At 60.8% G+C, this 18,984-nt stretch overlaps 1 protein-coding gene across 1 annotated transcript; it reads left to right on the forward strand.

Moving 5' to 3' along the window:
• Window positions 1-9: 9 nt before the first annotated feature.
• ANO9 (anoctamin 9) lies at window positions 10-18,978 on the forward strand. The gene is made up of 24 exons (XM_044749933.2): window positions 10-141; window positions 6,185-6,259; window positions 6,356-6,481; window positions 6,647-6,792; window positions 7,965-8,011; window positions 8,127-8,185; window positions 8,268-8,341; window positions 9,198-9,332; window positions 9,467-9,563; window positions 9,734-9,794; window positions 9,919-10,001; window positions 10,143-10,247; window positions 10,335-10,493; window positions 10,570-10,606; window positions 10,868-10,979; window positions 15,453-15,510; window positions 15,614-15,711; window positions 15,880-16,010; window positions 16,242-16,394; window positions 17,224-17,371; window positions 17,891-17,992; window positions 18,073-18,166; window positions 18,268-18,380; window positions 18,503-18,978. The coding sequence occupies exons 1-24, from the start codon at window positions 136-138 to the stop codon at window positions 18,528-18,530; spliced, it is 2,247 nt and encodes a 748-aa protein (XP_044605868.1). The 5' UTR covers window positions 10-135; the 3' UTR covers window positions 18,531-18,978.
• Window positions 18,979-18,984: the final 6 nt, after the last annotated feature.

Raw genomic sequence — 18,984 nt, forward strand, 5'->3', positions numbered from 1 at the left:
AGAGAGAGGCGGGGGGAGAGAAGGGTGAGTCCCACGCGGAAGTCAGGTAGACGCGCCGGGCGCCTCGCAGCCACACTCGGTACCCGCACCCCGACCGCCCACCCTGCTGGCCCGGGACGTAGTGTGGCCATCAGCATGCAGGTGAGTCCCGGCTGCGCGGGGTCCACACCTGCGCCAGCTGCCGCAGGTGTTCCCAGCCACGCCCACCCGGCCTGGGCCAGCCCGCCAGCCCCACCAGCCTCACCTGGAGAGTGCCTGCTGAGTTCCCTGCAGCCCCGGGCCGGGCTGTGGTGTGGCGGCCAGAGCCCGGCGGAGCCCTGGGCTCCTGGGGTTTGGGGCAGGAAACAGGAGGGCAGCTTTCCGCCAGGCCAGCCAGGGATTCTGGGGACCCACAGGCCGGGCTCTTGGTGAGTGTGTGGGGCCTAGATGGGGAGGGCATGTTCCTCTTTGTCATCGTCCCCCTGCCGCCTCCCCACCCCCAGCCAGGGCAAGGACCCCCAGACCTTGCAGCTTTGCCCTGCAGCTGGCATCTGAGAGGCAAGGAACTGTGGCCTCCAAGGTGGGCTGACCTGGGGTTGGGGAGGCCCAGGGGACCAGCTGGGCCCTCTACTCCCTGGGGGTCCTGCCTCAGGTGGAGGTGGGGGCTGCTGGATTCTGATTCTGAGGGACAGAGCAGGAGGCTGTGGGGCCCCCCTTGGAGGTGGACAAGAGAACATCCTGGGAACACATCCTTCCTCCCCTCTTGCAGGGAAGAGGTCGAGGAGGTGGGGGCCAGCGCCTGGGCAGCCTGGGGAGGAGACCCACGCAATGTGGGGGGAGAAGACAGCCTCCCACTCTGCCTCTGCCCAGGGTGTCCTGAGCCTTTCCAGAGCCAGCTCTGGCACCCTGGCCACTCAGGCTGACCCAGGCACCCCTGCCAGCCCCTTCCTCCCATGCCAGCCCTTCCAGGGTGGAGGAGAAACTTGGGGGGACCGGGGTAGGGGAGAAGTCGCACTTGGTTTGGCTGAGGCGAGAGATCAGCCCTTTGGGCAGGTGCAGATGCAGACAGTGGGGAGGACCTGGTGGCCCCAGCCCCCGGCTGGATCTGAGCATACCCCTCCCGGCTCAGATCCCTTCCGCAGCCCCTCATTGCCCCCAGCTGAAGCCCAAGCTCCACAGCTGCCTGAGCAGCTCCATGGATCGCCCTCCATAACCCGGCTTCTGCCAACCCCTAGCCTCACCTTCCGGCAGCTCCCTTCTTGTTCTTTGTGCTTCTGCAAAGCTGAAGTGCCGAGGACAGAGTCCCTGGGTGTAGTAACTACCAAGTCCTTTCAGGTGCTGAGGACCAAGTCTCTGGGTGGTGCTGAGTACCACATTCCTTGCTGCCCGTCATGGTCTGTCCACACATTTCCCTCTCCCAGGAAGGCTGCCCCCACTTTTTCACCTCCTGCCAACCTCTTGCCCTACAAGGCTAAGCTCCAGGCTACCTCCCCTGCAAAGTAGGCACCTGCCCCTCCAGGCCCGTGTCTGCTCACACCATGCACTGCCCAAGAGGGCTGAACGCGGGGTGGGCTGCCTCGTCAGGGAGTGTCTGGGGTGGAGGGACACACGAAAGGATGAACTGACAGATGATGGACAGATGGATAGCTGAAGGGGGGCGCAGACGACCGGCTTGCGAAGCTGAGGAGGCAGGGCCGGGGGGCATTTGCTCAGGGAGGGTGGTCACAGGACGTCCGGGCTGGGCGAGCACGGATGGCCTTCTCTGTGTGTGGACGTTGGTGGGGGCAGGCAGGTCCCCCTGCTGGACCATGAACCTGCAGCGTGCCCATGGGGCCAAGCCAGGAGGGCAGGGGTGTGACATGCCCCTCACACAAGGTGGGCCACGGAGGGCGAGGGGAGGCCCATGCATGTTCTGTGTGCAGCCGGGTGACCTCACATGTGTGCTGCATGTTGCCCGCTGGGCCAGGCCTGGTCAGGACCTGGGTAGTGGTCACATCTACACAGCTGTCTCTTCCATCCCACTGGTGACCTGGAGGCCAGCCTGGGAAGGGCCAGGCAGGGGCAGGAGTCCCCAGCTCTGAATCTTCCTGTCCCCGTGAGGAGGGAGGATCTCCCAGGAGCTGCAGCATCTCCAGAAGTTTCCCCATCCGGAGCCAGTGGTGAGCTCACTGGACTCTGGCCTGTGCCAGGCCTGGGACCCTGGCCCACTGCGTGTGTGGGCTGTAGGGGGTGGGGCTAGATGGACTGAAGGGAGATAACAGTGACCCCAGAGCCTGAATCCCTGATCTGTGTGCAGGGACGTGCCGGGGGTCCGCCCATGGCAGGGCTGGGACCCCTGAGGTGGAGTGTACAGGGGAGCCCCTGCCCTGGCTCAGGGATCTGGGAGCCTCATGGGCACATGTCTTCCTGGAGGTGGGGCTGGTGGCCGGGGCATGGGGGTCCTGGACAGCTCGCTTCGGGCGCATGTAGCAGTCTGCTTGGCTGGAGGTGGGCTCGGATGGGGATGCTGACCCGAGTGGACAGGAAGCAGATTCTCAGAGCCTGCTCTCTGTCTGGCTGTGGAACAACCTGGCTGCTCCTGTGGCTGCTGGCCCATCGCCGAGGAGGGACCAGGCCGTGATGAGGCAGCCCTCAGGTGTGCGTGTAGCTTTGCTCTTGGGGGTTCTCCCTGTCCAGTGGTCCGAATCAATGGTGGGGGCCAGTGCCTGGCGGACACCTTAGGTGGCATCACTCTCCACTGATCCAGATAGCATACGAGTCCCCAGGGGAGATTGAGTCAGCCTTTTCCAAGAGGCTCTGGGTAACCATCCCAAAGCTGTCTCTGGTGGGGCAAGGGGTTGTCTGTGAATTGGGAGCTGCACCAGGTCCAGCAGCCTCATTTCTGGGGCCACTAAGGGCTGACCTCCCACCTCAACCTTTGATGGTCCCTCATGGTCACCCCTTCTTCCCAGGCTCCTTCCTCCTGCCAGCATCCCAAAGTCCTACCCAGTCTGGCTTCCCTGAGCTGCCCCTTCCCGCCCTGGGGTCCCCTCTCCCACCCCTGATTGTCCTGCATGGTCTTCAGTCTCCGCCCTGCTAATATTAGGGGTCTCTCCTTCCAGCCTCTGCCCGAGGAGCTCGGTCCCGGGCACAGGGGGCATAGGGAGGGCCCTCCAGGGTCTGAAGCCAGCACTGGAGCTCCTGAAAACACAAGGATCCATTTCACTGACAAATTTCTTCAGCACAACACTTACTGAGCCCTATGGTGGGCAAGTCACAGAGCTGAATGCTGGTGACACAAACGTCCCCGGTCCCCTCCAGCCAATACTTACTCTCTTCCCTGAGACAGAGGCGCCTCAGCCCGGGACCCCTGCCCCTCCCTGCAAACCTGTCTGTGAATGGCCAGTTTCTCCTCTGGCTAGAGACAGGGGAGAAGTTTCAGGTCTTGCCGGCCACACCTGAGCTGAGGGATCTGTGGGTGTCGGTGTCGTGGGAGGGCAGAGCGCCCGGGAGCAGAGAAGGTGATGCTGGCGGGGCGGAGACGGCTTAGTGGGAGACCTGCGCCGGGCAAAAGGCCAGGGTGAGCCCACCCCAGGTGATTCCCACGGGGCGAGAATCTCAAGGCCCAGGCAGGAGCCGCAAGTGGGTTTGGGGCACGAGATGGCATCTACACTGGCCTGTCTCCACATGACTGTGACAGCCGGTGCCTTAGAACCTGCAGTCCGTGGTTGGATTTGATGTATTTCCTGGCTTCTGTGATTGAGAAAGAGGGGGCCCAGGCTGTCCCGGAGCCAGCAGTGCTGGGTGGGCATGGGGTGGGGGCGGGCGGGTGGAGCAAGGTTGCAGTTTTAGCGAAACAAAGTAAAAAACAGACACCTACTTAAATCGAGTTCCACATAAACAATGACCTTTTCAGTATAAGTATGTCCCATGCAATAATTGAGACATACTTATACGAAAAGTGTTTGTTGTTTATTGGAAATTCAAGTGTGACTGGACGGCCTACATTTCACCTGGCAGCCCTCGAGACAGACTGGGTGGAGCAGTCCAGTGGGGCTTCCTGGAGGAGGCGGGTCTAGAGCTGGGCAGGAATGTGGTTGGGAAAGGGAAGGGATAGCAGGTGGGAAGACCAGCAGGGGCAGCAGAGGAGACGGGTGGTGGAGTAGGGTGCGGTGCAGTGGGAACCACCTTGCACCAGGCTGAGGGCTGAGCCGGGGAGGAGCAGGGCCTTGCTGGGGCTGTGGGGGTGTAGGCTGGCAGGAGCCCAGGGCCAGTGGGGGCCATGGAGGGGTGAGCGGTGCCCAAACCTGCCAGCTGGTCAGGGCAAGGTGGGGTACTCAGACAGACACAGCCCCCACAGTGGCCCCCACACCCAGTCCCCTGGGACGCAGCAGGGTCCCTGTCCCTCCGGGATCCATGTGCCTCTGGGAGCTGCCAGCTGGGACGCGGCTAGGGTCCCTCTCACTGGTGCACACACAGCGTGCTCACGCCGCGCTGGGGCCACAGGATGCCCTGTACATGGGGTGAAGGCCCTCAGGGCAGATACCATCACTGTCTGAGGTGGAAGAGGTAGATGACCTGGCCCGAGGGCAGTGGCGTTGGCATCCCCTGGCTCTCGGCTCCAAAGCCAGCGTCATCTCCCGGCTCCTTGGCCTGGGGCGCCCCCTGCCTGACCTGCTCTGACCATGTGCCCTTGTCCCCACCTCCCGCATCCCCCACCCCTCAGCCATGCGGCTCCCCCAGCGAAGGGGCCTGGTCACTTTGTCCTGGCCTCAGTGCCTGCTGTCCATTTGCTCACTGAGCATGAGCCAGGCCTGAGCCCACGCCCACCCAGACGCTGACCCCAGCATACCCAGCTCCCTGTTCCTGTGTGTGCACTTTTAGCACAGCTGTAAGAATTCCCGAAGGGCTATGGAGATGGTACAAGGTCCCCTCTGCCCTTCGCCCCACCTCCCCAACGTCAGCGCTCCACCACCTGAGGCACCCAATGCCGCCCCCTTGACCAGCTTTCCGTGTGTGTCCTTTCCTGTGGCTGGTCCTTGCAGGATCCCACATGGCACGTATCGTCATGTCTTCTTGGCACCCCACCGCGTCCATGACAGTCCCTGTGTCCCTCTTTGTCCTTGTCCTCCTGACTCTCGAGTCTGCTCGGGCTCTGGGGAAAGTCCCTCTGAGGTCTCCTCATGCTGAGACAGGACCAGAGGTTCAGGGAGGGGACCACATACTATGACCTCACATCCTGTCAGGGGGTCCCTGACATCCCAATGATGTCACCGTGACTTGACCTTCATCACCAGGGTCGAGGGGCATCTGCCGGGTCCTCCTCTGCAAAGTGACTGCCTTTCCCTCCCGCGCTTTCTCCATTAGTCACTAAGTCCAGCCCACACTCCCTGAGGGATAATGAGCAAATGTGTGACATTTGTTGATGCTGCCACAAGGATAAACAGATACTCAGGGAGAGACTGGGAGGCTGTGCACATATTCGCTTCCTCCTTCAGGTTCTGCCCACTGACCTTGGCATCCATCTGTCCGTCCGTCCTGGGTGTGCCCACAGCAGTTACTTCTGTGGGGCTCCCATCAGACTCACCTTTACCCAATTCAGTACCGTGTCCTTGGTCCCTGACACCCCGCAGCTGCCCACTCGTGCGCCTGTGGTGTGATCTTCCACCACGTCACAGAGTCTCGTCCGCCCGCCCGCCCGCCGATAGGAATCTGGGTTCCCTCCACAGTTTTGATGTGAAATATGCTGCTGTGAGCACCCCGTCCACGCCTCCAGGGGCGGCTGGGCCAGGCCGGGCCGTAGGGTCTGGGATGTTTGATTTTGTTTCACAAATTCATGCACCGACGTGCACCACGGCAATACACAGGGATTCCAATGATTTGCTGCTGTCTGACCCAAAAACGCCTGCGACCAGGGGCCTAGGAGGCGCCACCTCCTGGTCACTGGCCCTGCGTTTTCCTGATGGGCCACCACCTGAGCACCCTCTCCTGTGAGACCTTTTGCTTCTCTGTCTGTCCATCCATCCTGCCTCATGCGTTTCAGGGGCTCTTGGTGTAGATTCCCAAAGACACCTTCACTGCTTGTCTGTGTCGCACCCCTGGAGCCCGGCCGCAGCTGGACGGTCCACTTGTTTCCCACCTCCCCCTTCTGTTCTCGCCCCTGGTGCTGGAGGCCTGGCCCAGGAGCTTAGCAATGAGCCCGTCCCTCTGTCTGCCCCCACCTCAGGGGGAAGAGAGCCTCCAGTTCCTGGGGGGGACCGAAGGGGACAGCTTCCCACTGGTAGAGATCAATACTTGTGAGGTGAGTCTCGCTCGGACCCTTGGGAGGGGTCTCACCCCCTCCCCCTGCCCTGTGCCTGCCCCACCCCGTGCCTGGTCCCACACCTTCCTCCTCCAGACTGAGGCCTCTGAGCAGTGGGATTATGTGCTTGTGGCCGATCAGCGCACCCAGAAAAACCCCAGGCAGGCCCAACAGCAGCAGTGGTTCTTGGAGGAGCTCAGCAGAAAGGGCTTCCATCACAAGGTGGGCTGGCTGAGGCCCGGTGCCATGCGAGGGTCATGGGATCTGGGTGGGTCCTGTGGGGGAGTCTGGGGAGGTGGCCTGTGACCTTCTGCCTGAGGTGGCAGTGGACGAAGGGGAAGGGTTCTGAGGTGGTGTAGCGGGTCCCGTGCGGTGTCCTGCCCCCAGAAGTTGCAGGACAAGGAGAAGATATTCTTCGGGATCCGAGCCGACAGCAGGATCTTCAACCTGTACCGCACGCTCCTCCTGGAGCCTGAGAATCCTGCCCCCGGAATGGAGCCAGCCACACTGACCCCCATCCCAGCCACCACCAGGTGAGAGCTGGCCCAGAGCCTGGCCAGGAGGAGCCCTGCCGCCCACATGCCCTGTCCAGGCAGTGAGGCTCCCAGGCGTGGTCTCAGGGTGGGGCCTTGGGGCAGTTTTGTCTCTGTGATAAGGGATGAAGGCCCTTCTCACCTCTTGAGGTGTCCTGAAGGTTACACATGACTGGGTCCCCAGGACCCAGAGGAGAAACCAGCCTTAAAGGGCCAGCAGCATTTGGAGAGGCTGAGGGGATCCTCTCAGCCGTCCCTCCTGGCTCTGAGGTTGTCCCGCAGAGACCCCAGATGTGGGTCCCCACCTCGCCCCTCCTGACCGAATGCCCTTCCCTGGACTTCTGTCCCGACCTCCATACACCCACCGCCTCCTCTGTCTCCAAGCACCACTTCTCCCTTGGCTGGAGGCAGTCCTCCCAGCCAGCCCTCCCTACTCCCTTCCCCACCACCTGCCCAGTGGGCCCAGGCCCCGCCAGCCCAGCTGGGACCCGGCAGGTAGAGATGGCAAAGAACGCTCCAGAATTTGGATTCAAGACAACAGGAGGGCCTCCTGTGAACACAGGAGAACTGGCTGGTCGTGGGGAGGCAAGGGGAGGACGGATGAGGAGAGGCACCTTGATGGGGCCTGGGAGGAACAGGCTGTGGAGAGTGCCCTGGGACACCCGAGCGTCTCACAGGAAGATGTTTTAGAGGAGCATAGCTCTCTAGTCAGGTGCCACTGTGCTACTTCCTGGCTGTGTGGCCTTGGGCAAGTTGCTCAGCCTCTCTGAGCCTCAGTCTCCCCACAGGCAAGATGGCTCACGGGGTATAAAGAGGATTCATGCACATAAAGGTGTAGGGTGTGCCCTGGACAAATGGGGGCTCCAGGTGGGAGGTGTGATTGGAGGTGGGGGGTCTGGGCTGAGTGTTGGGGTCCTGGGAGGAGAGGGACCATCCCTGAGGGAGCCTCACCCTGGAGCCACGGGGCGGCTGGACCCTGGGAGGATTTAAGGAGGTGGGGGGTAAGCTCATGGTGGGCTCCACTGAGTCCTGGATTCTGGGCTCTGGTCAGACGGTCAGGGCAGGTGGGCTGGGGGCTCTGCCAGGATGGAGAGGGGCCTGAGCCAGGCCAGACAGAGGGCGGGGTCCACCGAGGCCACATGGGCCATCCTGAACCAGCTCCTGTGTTCCAGAATCCGAATCGTCAACTTCATCCTGAACAGCAAAATGGCAGCCAGCGGTAAGGACGGGATGGGCAGGGGGCCTGCACGGTGGCCACCAGGACGTAGGGAGGAGATAGCAGGTCCTCCTCACCCCTCACTCCTCTCTGACCCGAGACTCCCCGTGACCCCCAGACACCTTTGAGGATTTGGTGAAGGACGGGGTCTTTGAGACCAGGTTCCCACTACACAAGGTGAGGGGTGAGCCGGCTGGGAGAGGGCCTGAGGGCGGGACGTGGAGGCAGGAAGCTCTCACTGTCTGCCACCTATGCCCAGAGGGAGGAGGACCTGATAAAGAAATGGGCCCAGTGGAGAAACATGTTCCACAAGCAGCCGATTGATGAAATCAGGTAATGCTGCCCCAAGCAAGTCACCTGTGCCCCCATAGACACACCTGTGCCCCCACAGATGCACCTGTACCCCCACAGACACACCTGTACCCCTACAGATGCACCTATGCACACCACAGGCATACCTGTACCCCCACAGACCCACCTGTGCTCCCACAGACGCACCTGTGGCCCCTACAGATGCACCAGTGCCCCCTACAGATGCACCAGTGCCCCCTACAGATTCACCTGTGCCCCATACAGACGTACCTGTGCACACCACAAACGCACCTGTACCCCCACAGATGCACCTGTGCACACCACAGATGCACCTATACCCCCACAGACACACCTGTGCCCCCACAGATGCACCAGTGCCCCCACAGATGCACCTGTACCCCACAGATGCACCTGTGCACACCACAGATGCACCAGTGCCCCCTACAGATGCACCTGTGCCCCATACAGATGCACCTGTGCACACCACAGACACACCTGTGCCTCCCACAGATGCACCTGTGCTCCATACAGATGCACTTGTGCACACCACAGACGTACCTGTGCCTCCCACAAACGCACCTGTGCACACCACAGACGCACCTGTGCCCCCCACAATTGCACCTGTGCCCCCTACAGACGCACCTGTACACACCACAAATGCACCTGCGCCTCCCACAGACACACCTGCACCCCCCACAGATGCACCTGTGCCTCCTACAGACACACCTGTGACCCCCAGGACACACCTGTGCCCACACTGGCACACTGATGCCATCACTACAACACTCCTTGCCCCCACATGTGTCACGCCCACCCAGGCACTGGCGTGTGACGTCACCCCTGGGGGGCGGCTCTGACGGGGCAGCTGTGGCCATAGGGACTACTTCGGTGAGAAAGTGGCGCTGTACTTCGCCTGGCTTGGCTGGTACACCTACATGCTGGTGCCTGCCGCAGTGGTAGGCGTCCTCATCTTCCTGAGTGGCTTCGCCCTGTTCGACACCAGCCAGATCAGGTGGGAGGCTGGGCTGGGGGCTGGGAGGGGGTCCCGGGGCCAGAGATGGGGTGCAGCGGGGTTGGGGCTGGGGGCAGGGGCAGGAGGGGCCTGTGTCAGAGAAGAGCCCACACCAGCCATGCCTGCACCCCCAGCAAGGAGATCTGCGAGGCCCACGACATCTTCATGTGCCCTCGTGGCGACCACAGCCGCAAGTACCACCGGCTCTCAGACACCTGCACCTTTGCCAAGGTTTGCCACCTGGGGCCTGGCTCACCCTGCAGGAGAGGCCTGGCCTGTCCTCCCAGAGAAGGGGAAGCCGAGGTTGGGTCCCTGCAGAGCTGGGCTCACCCGTCCCCCCGGGGGGGGATGATGGGTCAGGGGAGGCGGCCCCCAGGCCACACATGTGCCTCTCTCCCCAGCTCACCCACCTCTTCGACAACGACGGCACGGTGCTGTTTGCCATCTTCATGGCTGTGTGGGGTAAGTCACCTCAGGGGAGCTGGCCTGAGCTCCAGGGCCACTCCTGCCCCCAGGCCCCTGGGCCGCCACCCCCACACCCATCCCAGGGACACCCTGTGATGCCTCTCTGTGCTCCCGGCTGCAGCCACGGTGTTCCTGGAGATCTGGAAGCGGCAGCGCGCCCGTGTGGTCCTGCACTGGGACCTGTATGGGTGGGACGAGGACCAGGTGAGTCGGGGCAGGTGTCCAGGGCCGTGTGGCCACAGTCCTGGGTCTGCCGTGGCGGGGAGTGTGCCCATGTCAGAGGCGTGTGCATCTGTGTCTGAGGCGGGGGTCCCATGTCTGCACTGTGTCCGGCGCCCTCTGCAGGAGGAAATGGCGCTCCAGCTGATTAACTGCCCCGACTACACGCTCCAGCCGTACCAGCACTCCTACCTGCGAAGCACCGCCATCCTCGTCCTGTCTCTGCTCATGGTAGTCCTGGGGGACCCGCAGCACGGCTGGGGCCCGGGCTGGGGACGGCACTCCTGAGGCCTACCATCCTGGCCGCCCCTCCTGCAGATCTGCTTCCTGATCGGAATGGCCCACGTCCTGGTGGTCTACCGCGTGCTGGTCACCGCCCTCTTCAGCAACTTGCCCATCCTTGGGGAGCAGGTGACCACGGCCGTGGTGGTGACTGGAGCCCTGGTGCACTACGTGACCATCCTCATCATGACCAAGGTGGGAGCGTGGGCAGGGGAGGGTGGGGAGGACCCTGCTGAGGCCCCAGTGAGCCTGCCGGTCTCCCCTCCCGCAGGTCAACAAGTGGGTGGCACTGAAGCTCTGCAACTTTGGTGAGATGAGGGCCCAGCCCCCTCTGGCTTCTACGGGAACCACAGGAAGCGGACGGGAGGATTCAGGGCTGGGGTCCTGGAGGCCGGGGAGGGGCCTTCCTGCTGTCTCTGTCGCCACTCCCATGAGAGGGCAGGGGCGCACACCTGGGAGACAGGTGAGGGGCACAGGTGCCCCCGAGTTGGCAGGATAGGGACTGGTGGGGCGTGGGGCTGCCGTTGGGGCGAGGGGTGGGTGTGGGACAGCCCCACGTCTTCTTCCAGAGAAGCCCAGGACCTTCTCGGAGCGAGAGAGGAAGTTTACCATCAAGTTCTTCACCCTGCAATTCTTCGTGCACTTCTCCTCTCTCATCTACATTGCCTTCATCCTGGGCAGGTGGGCCACCACCCCGCACCCCTCCAACTTGCCTCTCCCCCCTTAAAGTTGGAAATACCTGCTCCTTCTAATTCTAAAAGAATTCACGCTCAGAACAAGTGGAGACCCAGCATAGAAATGCGTGAAGGGAGCCCGGACTCTCCAGTCCCCGTCCCCGGAGGTGACCCTGTAGCCGGTCAGTGGGTCTGCCTGGCTTTACTACATACGCCCAGTGACATAAACTGTTCTGTCCTCTGAACACCTCCATCTGCTTTCCGCGCTGGACACACAGTGCGGGCATCAGCTGCATCCGCGTCGGGGCCAGGCCTCCTTTTAAAACCCACCGCGAGCGCTCTTCCTGGGATGTGCTGGGGTGCACAGACCCCCTCAGGTGGTGCACGTTTCGGTGATTTCTGGTTTCGAGCTTTATCCATAAAGCTGCAGTGAGCGTCCCACACGACACGCACGCATACTCGCTCACACTCCCCTCACCTCCCCAGTCAAAGTGAAACGAATCCTTCAGATTCCGTCAGTATACTTTTTTGTCTTTTCTGAAAATAATTGTTCCATTTGTTCTGGGTTTGTAAAGTGCATACACATTGCCAATGAATCCCAAACTCTCTACCAGAACTTTAAAAAACCCCAACCCCTCCCAGTACGTCCAGAGCTGTGGGGCATCCCTCTCTGGCCCTGGAGGGCCGTGTTTGGCCCTCCGTCCTGGGAAGCCCTCAGTGTCCGCCACGTAGGAGCCGGGTTCTCCCGAGAAAGGTGGATGGAGAATCCGATGTGCGTAGCTTCCCCTTCACGGGGGGCCAGACCGAGCGCTTGCTGGAGACAGAATTTCAGGCAGACAGTGTTTTCCTGACTTCAGAAGGGTTTTTGTCTCCGGCATGCAGCATGCATTCTGCAGGCCCCACCTGATTGCAGTCCCGACTCTGCACACCCAACCCGTCCCGGCCTCTGAGGTCGCAACCCTGCGTCTCGGTGGGTCTTCTCCATCCCACACACTTCGGCGCTGGCTTCTCTGCTCTGCCTCACCAGCTTGCTCTCCCTGGATGATCTCCACCGTCACACAAATGTGCGTCCCCTTCCTCAAGGAAGCCTCTCCCCTCACGTCCTTCCTGCTCTCCCTCCTCAGCACCGGCCGCCCCCTCCCCTGCTGGCTCTCCCTCCTCTCTGACTCCAGCTGTCCCCACGCCCAGGCTCTGTCTGTGACTGCAGGCACCATCACAGACACCACCTGGACACACCAGCGAGGCCGCACGCCCCCACCCAGGCCTCTCCCTGGAGTCCAGACTCAGACCCAGCTGCCCCTCGGCACCCCTACACAATGCCTTGCAGGCGCCCCAACCTTACCGCATCCACAGCTCGTCCCCCATCGCCCGCCTTCCACACTCCACTCTTCCAGCACCTGCCCTGCTTCCCTCCGTCACCCTCCTGTCCAGGACGCATCCCAGGGGGCATGGGTGCTTGTCCATCACTGAGTGCTCAGCGCCCACAGCAGGCCTGGCGTGCGGACTCCAGTCGGGCAGCTGAGAGGGTGTCACGCCGGAGCCTCCATCCTCCGGTCCCTCTCATGTCTGACGACGCCTGCTTTCGTGCTCTGCCCCTCCTCCAGGATCCTTCCTGTTAGGAAACTGGGCCTTCTGAATTCACCACCTAATTTTCTTTGTTTTCTTCCATTTTTGTTCCAGCTTCTGTGAGTTTTCTCACCTGTGTCCCAGCCCTCTGGCTGAACATCCTACGCCTGTTTGCATCCTTAGTCTCAGGTGCTCCTTTCGACGTCTGCAGGCTCCCCACAGCCTGCCCCTCGTGCTGCCTGTATGGCTGTCCTTGTCTGAGGATGGCGCCTCTGTCTTTTTCCTCCCCTCTGGCGTTGCGTTTGTTCTTTCCAAGCTTCTTGGATGCTCTTCCTTTGATTGGTCTCTGATTTTGATGTCAGAGACTTTCTTAAACGTCCTCGATTCTGGGCCACCTGTCCATAACTGAGAAAGGTGTGTGCCGGTGGCTTTGCTCTGGGCCACGTGTCTCCCATCAGACCTCTTGCTCCATTGGTCCCTGGAGGGGAATTCCTGGTCTCCTGCCTGGAGGCGGAAGGACGCTTGTTGGTGTGCTGGGAGCTCAGCTGGGGCGGGGACAGTATGGGATCATAGCGTGCACCCGACATGTTCTATCTTAGGTGCCACAGGTTCATCAGCTCTGATCCGCACAGCAGCCCATGGGATAGGGACTCTCTGATCCTTGTCTTACAGATGAGATGACTGAGGCCCAGAGAGGTTAAGAAACTACCTAAGGGTCACACAGTCTGTAGGTGGAGGAGCAGACAGAGGCCAGAGGGTGTGGTTCCAGAGCTCAGGTCCTCCAGCCTTGCTTGTGTTTGCTGCCTCTGTGGGCGAGGTCTCTGAGAAAAGAGGCACAGCTCCAGCTCGTGTTACTCTGGAGGCAGAGTTCCTTTTTTATGTCCCGAGGCTTGTCACATGTTCTTTTATGGTGTCTGCTTCTCATGCCCCGCTTGAAAAGGCCTCCCCCTCCTCAGGATTAGAAACCTGTTCAGCTGTGATTTCCTTTAGATGTTTATGGTTTCGGCATTTTAAGCCTTCAAACCTTTGATTTGTAAGGAACTTGTCCTGCTGTGAGGGACCCCGTTTTATTTTTTCCGAATGAAAGCCAGCCATCCCCAAGCCGTATGTGGCCACTGCATCACCCCCCTCGCCCCTCGTCAGACACCGCAGGCCATGCTTGCTCGCGTCCAGCCTCTCTGGCCGCGTCACCCCGGCACCTTCCTGTGATAAGTGTTGTTTCACAGCTTCGCTTTTAGGCAGGGCCAGCATTCACGACTCTTGTTTTCCACTGTTCCTTGATTACGGTTATTTACACGTTTATTATTCCAGGTCGACTTTAGAATCCTTTTGTCCAACTACATCGAAATTCTGTGGGATTTAGCTTCAGATTGCAGTAAAGGTATACATTCTTTCAGGGAGAATCAACATGGATTCCGTATTAGTTTCCTGTGGCTGCCGTAATGAATGCCCACAACTCTGGCTTTAAACAACACAGATTTATTACCGTACGGTTCTGGAGGCCAGAAGTCCAAGAGGGGTCTCCCTGGGCCAAGATCAAGGTGTCGGCGGGGCTGACTGCCCGGGGCCTTGGGGGAGCACCTGCTCACCTTTTCAGCCTCTGCAGTTGCCTGCCTTCCTCCGCTCCTGGCCCCTTCCTCCTCCACCCTCAGAGCCAGCAGCTCAGGCTGCGTCCTTCTCACCCACCGTCTCTCTGGCTCTCCCTCTTCCTGACTTAACGACCTTGTGATCACCGTGCAAGCCTGGATAAGCCCAGATAAACCCGGATAAGCCCGGATAAACCTGATAATCCCTGCATTGTAAGGCCAGCTCATTGGCCACCGTGACACCCTCTGCCATGTAAGATAACATACTCTGGGGCTCCAGCAATTAGGATGTGGACGTTTTCGGGGGCCCATCCTTCCATCAGAAAATATCTATTCGTGTCTTTTTTTATGTTCTTTTTAAAATTTTTTAAATTTAAGATGGGCACCTGAGCTAACATCTGTTGCCAATCTTTTTTTCTTCTTCTTCTTCTCCCCAAAGCCCCCCAGTACCTAGTTGTCTATTCTACTTGTGAGTGCCTCTGGCTGCGCTATGTGGGATGCCACCTCAGCATGGCCTGATGAGCAGTGCCATGTCCACGCCCGGGATCCGAACCAACAAAACCCTGGGCTGCTGAAGTGGAGCACGCAAACTTAATCACTCGGCCATGGGGCCGGCCCCTTTCATGTTCTTTAGTCGTTTTACGGTTTCCTTCACCTGGGTCCCACTGAGTTCCTGTGAATCTCACTCTAGTTATTTTATAATTTTTGCCTGTATCTGTGACAGTTATGTCCTCCTGCCACGACGCCCAGGATTTTCTTGCATCCAGGAAAGCAAGCAGAGCTTGACAGCAATTTTGTCTCCACTCTGAGCATTTGTCCGCTGTTTTATCCACCCAACCTCTCAGTTGATTTATTTTGTTTTTCCAGGTATATAATCATGTTTCCTAAAATAGTAATTTTTCCCGTTGCAAATTTATACAGTTCCAGCAGCGAGTTAAGTAACGGTTGTCGTGAACTGGAACAGGAGTGCTTCCAGGGTTTCACCGTTGGGTATGAGCGGAACTTTGGTTTAACATAGCTTATGTTTTTTATCATGTTACGGAGAGCAGGTGATTTCCACACAAAGTAACTCCAAGTGCACAGCTTCCATGGGGGAGAAACTGAGGTCACTGTCACAGGCCTGTCTGGGACGTGCATCTGCACGTGTGAGTGAATGCAGAGAGGGTGCGTCTGGGTGTCAGCCGTGCCTCCAGCACCAGCCTCTGCTCACCTGCGGGGCGGGCGTCTCTCCTTCCTGCCTACAGCACCCTCTGTCCTCTGCCCCACGCCCACCCAGTCAGAGGCCAGCTGCCACCTCCGCCCCACTCTCAGCCTCACTGTCCTTCTAGGATCAACGGTCACCCTGGGAAGTCCGTGCGCCTGGCGGGGTTGTGGAAGCTGGAGGAGGTCAGTCTGTCCTGGATGCCTCACCGCCATGTCCCTGACCTACCCTTCCTCCCGGGCCTCCCCCCACACCCTCGTGCCTGACCTCCCACTACTGACCCCACAGTGCCATCTCAGTGGCTGCATGATGGACCTCTTCGTGCAGATGGCCATCATCATGGGTCTGAAACAGACGCTCAGCAACTGCGTGGAGTACCTGTGCCCGTGAGGACACCCCCCAGGGGCCGCCCAGCCCCCACCCTCCCCTAGGGAGCACCTGAACCCGCAGGCCTACAGCGCCACCCCTCTCCCCATTTCCCAGAACCAGCGGTTCTGAGGGCCCCTCAGCCCCAGCACCCCTCCCTCTCTCCCCCCTGGTTCTTGTCACCCCAGGTGGCTGGCCCACAAGTGTCGCTTGAGGCAGGGCCACATGTCCCAGGACCCCGAGCTGAAGGACTGGCAGCGCAACTACCACCTGAACTCGGTCAACATCTTCAGCCTGTTCGACGAATTCATGGAGATGAGTATGTGGCAGAGTTGGGGGTGTGTGGCTGATGGGGGGGGTGCCTACGAAGGGGAGAACTTGCGGGAGGAGAGGCCAGTGCCGGAGGGCTGGCGGGTGGAAGGGTGGGTACTGGGGGGCTGGTGGGTGCCTGGTGGGAGGAAGGAACCTGGGGGGCTGCAGGCACGGGGGGGTGAGGAGCTCAGATGGCTGGTGCCCCCCACAGCCCAGGTGACCCCCCATCTACCCCCAGTGATCCAGTATGGCTTCACCACCATCTTCGTGGCCGCCTTCCCACTGGCTCCGCTGCTCTCGCTCTTAAGCAACCTCGTGGAGATCCGCCTGGATGCCATCAAGATGGTCAGGCTGCAGAAGCGCCTGGTGCCCCGCAAGGCCAAAGACATCGGTCAGGGCCCAACAGGGCAGCTGCACGGGGCAGGATGCTCCAGCTAGGGGCCGGGGTGGCAAGGGGCACGGGGACCACACCAGTCCCCTTGAAATCATTGCTCTATGCAACGGTGGCAAGACAAGCCCCCTCACCCCACAGACAGCCTCCCAGCCCTCTCCTGGGGTCTGCCAGGATGGGGGATGGGCCTGGGGTGGGCTCAGGCCCCAGGACAGGCAGGGCTGGCTGTACCTTGCCTGCACCACCCCTAATCCTCGGGGGCCCAGGCAGGAGAGTTAGACTCTAACAGCTGGGAGCTAAAGGAGGGAGGGGTCGAGCAGCTGGGGGCAAGGACTGAGAGCAGGTGGCCTCGGTCACCCAGACCCTAAGGCTAACCCTCCTTGAGTTGGACAGCTGTCAGAGATGAAGAGAGGGGATGGGGTGCTGGACGTGGGCAGGGGAGAGACAAGTGTGAAGGAGGCCCCAGTCTTGGGCCCAGGATAAGGGGTTCCACCCTGGTGTGGGGGCCCATGAGATAGAGCAGGCTCGGGGCTGCCGAGAGGTTCAGGCAGAAGAGGGGGGAACGGGGAGACCTGAGCCCCTCCCTGTCCATGTCAGAAGAAGGGAGTGTAGGAGCGTGGAGACCATGCTCTCTCAGCCTTCGCCGAGGTCTTCCTCATCAGCGACCTGGCCCCACGGCTGCGATGGGCTGCAGTGGGCAGAGGCGTGACAAGGCCCCCTGACCATCCAGGCTCCCAGCCTGGGCGGATGGATGGGTGTAGGTGGGGTAGGCAGTACCAGCCTCAGGGCTTGAGGAAGCAGCCCCCTTCACCCCACTGCTGTGGCCCAGGGACCTGGCTGAAGGTGTTGGAGACCATCGGCGTGCTGGCAGTCATTGCCAATGGGATGGTCATCGCCTTCACGTCTGAGTTCATCCCCCGAATGGTGTACAAGTACCGCTACGGCCCCTGCCGATGGGGGCCCCGCCCTGAAGTCGAGTAAGGGGGCACCACCACACAGCCCCGGGGAATCTCAAACTGCCTGGAGACCCCTGGCAAAACTGGCCCACCCACAGCCCAGCCTCAGGGGAGTCCAGGGAAAGGGCTCAATCCTGCCAGTATTACCTGCATACCCCAGGCTGGAGCCCAGGAGAGCTGACTGGGACCCCACTGGGGATTAAGGTCCCAGACCCAGCCGTTTTCAGAGCAGGCACGACCAGAATGGCTCCCCTCCCAAAGTCAGGCCCTTCGCAGCCTGCTCAGTGCGAGGGCAGAGGAGTGCCCTTACTCAGCCCTCAGGGATCCCCCCAGAAGGCTCCCCTCAGCTCAGGCAGGGAAGGCAGCTGGTGGTACCCAGAGGCCCTTTGGTCTCTCCCATGTATAGAAATGAAGGATGGGGCAGTGCTGTGCCCCTCCCTGACTGGCCCCCCCAGACATGGAGTAGCTCCAGGGAGGCACCCCAGGGCCCGAGGGGCCGCACCCTGTGGCCGACACACCCCTGCTCCTCTGCCCTCCCAGCTGTCTCACAGGCTATGTCAACCACAGCCTGTCCTTGTTCTACACCAAGGACTTCCAGGACCCCGACGGGATAGAGGACCCGGAGGACGTGACCGAGTGCAGGTTTGGACCCCCACCCTCCCCTACTCCCGTGAGTGCCCTCTGAACTCCTGACCCCTGACTCAGGTACTTCCCCATCCCAGGTACAGGGACTATCGCAACGCTGGGGACTACAACTTCTCCGAGCAGTTCTGGGTCCTCCTGGCCATCCGCCTGGCCTTCCTCATCCTCTTCGAGGTGGGCGAGGACTGGGGCAGAGGCGGGGGGCAGCTCTCTCCAGCCCTCCTCTGGGACCCCCACCCCTGAAACCCCTGGTTGGCCATCTCCACCGCCCCCAGCACGTGGCCTTGTGCATCAAGCTCATCGCTGCCTGGCTGGTGCCTGACGTGCCCCAGATGGTGAAGAACAAGGTTCTGGATGAGAAGTACCAGAGGCTCCTGGAGAAGCTGAGGTGTGGGCGCCGAGGCCAGGCCCCAGCCTGGGGGGTGGGGGCAGCCAGGGTGAGAGGGAGCCTGGAGAGGCCCCAGGGTGGGGCCTGGCTCTGATCCCCACCAATCCTTTTCCTGCCTCCAGATCCAGTCCCAGGAGCACAGATGTGTAGGGGACCCCGAGCTGGTCAAGAGTTGCTGGTGCCCAGGAGCCAAGGCTCAGAGCCGCCACCACCGCTTCCTACGCCTACTGTGTAGGCCTGGGGGGCAGAAAGAAGGCCTGTGTGTGTGTGGGTGTATACGTGGGGTGCCCGGAGGCCCCTACACACGTGGGTCCGTGTATGTCTGTGGCTCAGGGCGTCTCAGGAGCACTGATGGTGGCTGTTCTGTCCGTTAGAGGTCAGGCTCGGCACAGCCCTGACTTGAACTCTTGAGTGACCCCTGCCACCCATGGAACTGACAGTGGAGTCTTCTCATGCGGTCACAACGCATGAAAACCCAGCCCATTTCCTGACCCAGGTCCTGCCCCACCCCCATTCTGGCTGGTCAGGGGCCCTGACCCCACCTCCCTGGCTCCCCTCAGCCAATAGAACTTTCTATAATAAAACAGGAAAAGACTCTTTATGT

Source organism: Equus asinus, chromosome 17 (assembly GCF_041296235.1).
Source record: "Equus asinus isolate D_3611 breed Donkey chromosome 17, EquAss-T2T_v2, whole genome shotgun sequence".
In the NCBI taxonomy this organism is placed as follows: domain Eukaryota; kingdom Metazoa; phylum Chordata; class Mammalia; order Perissodactyla; family Equidae; genus Equus; species Equus asinus.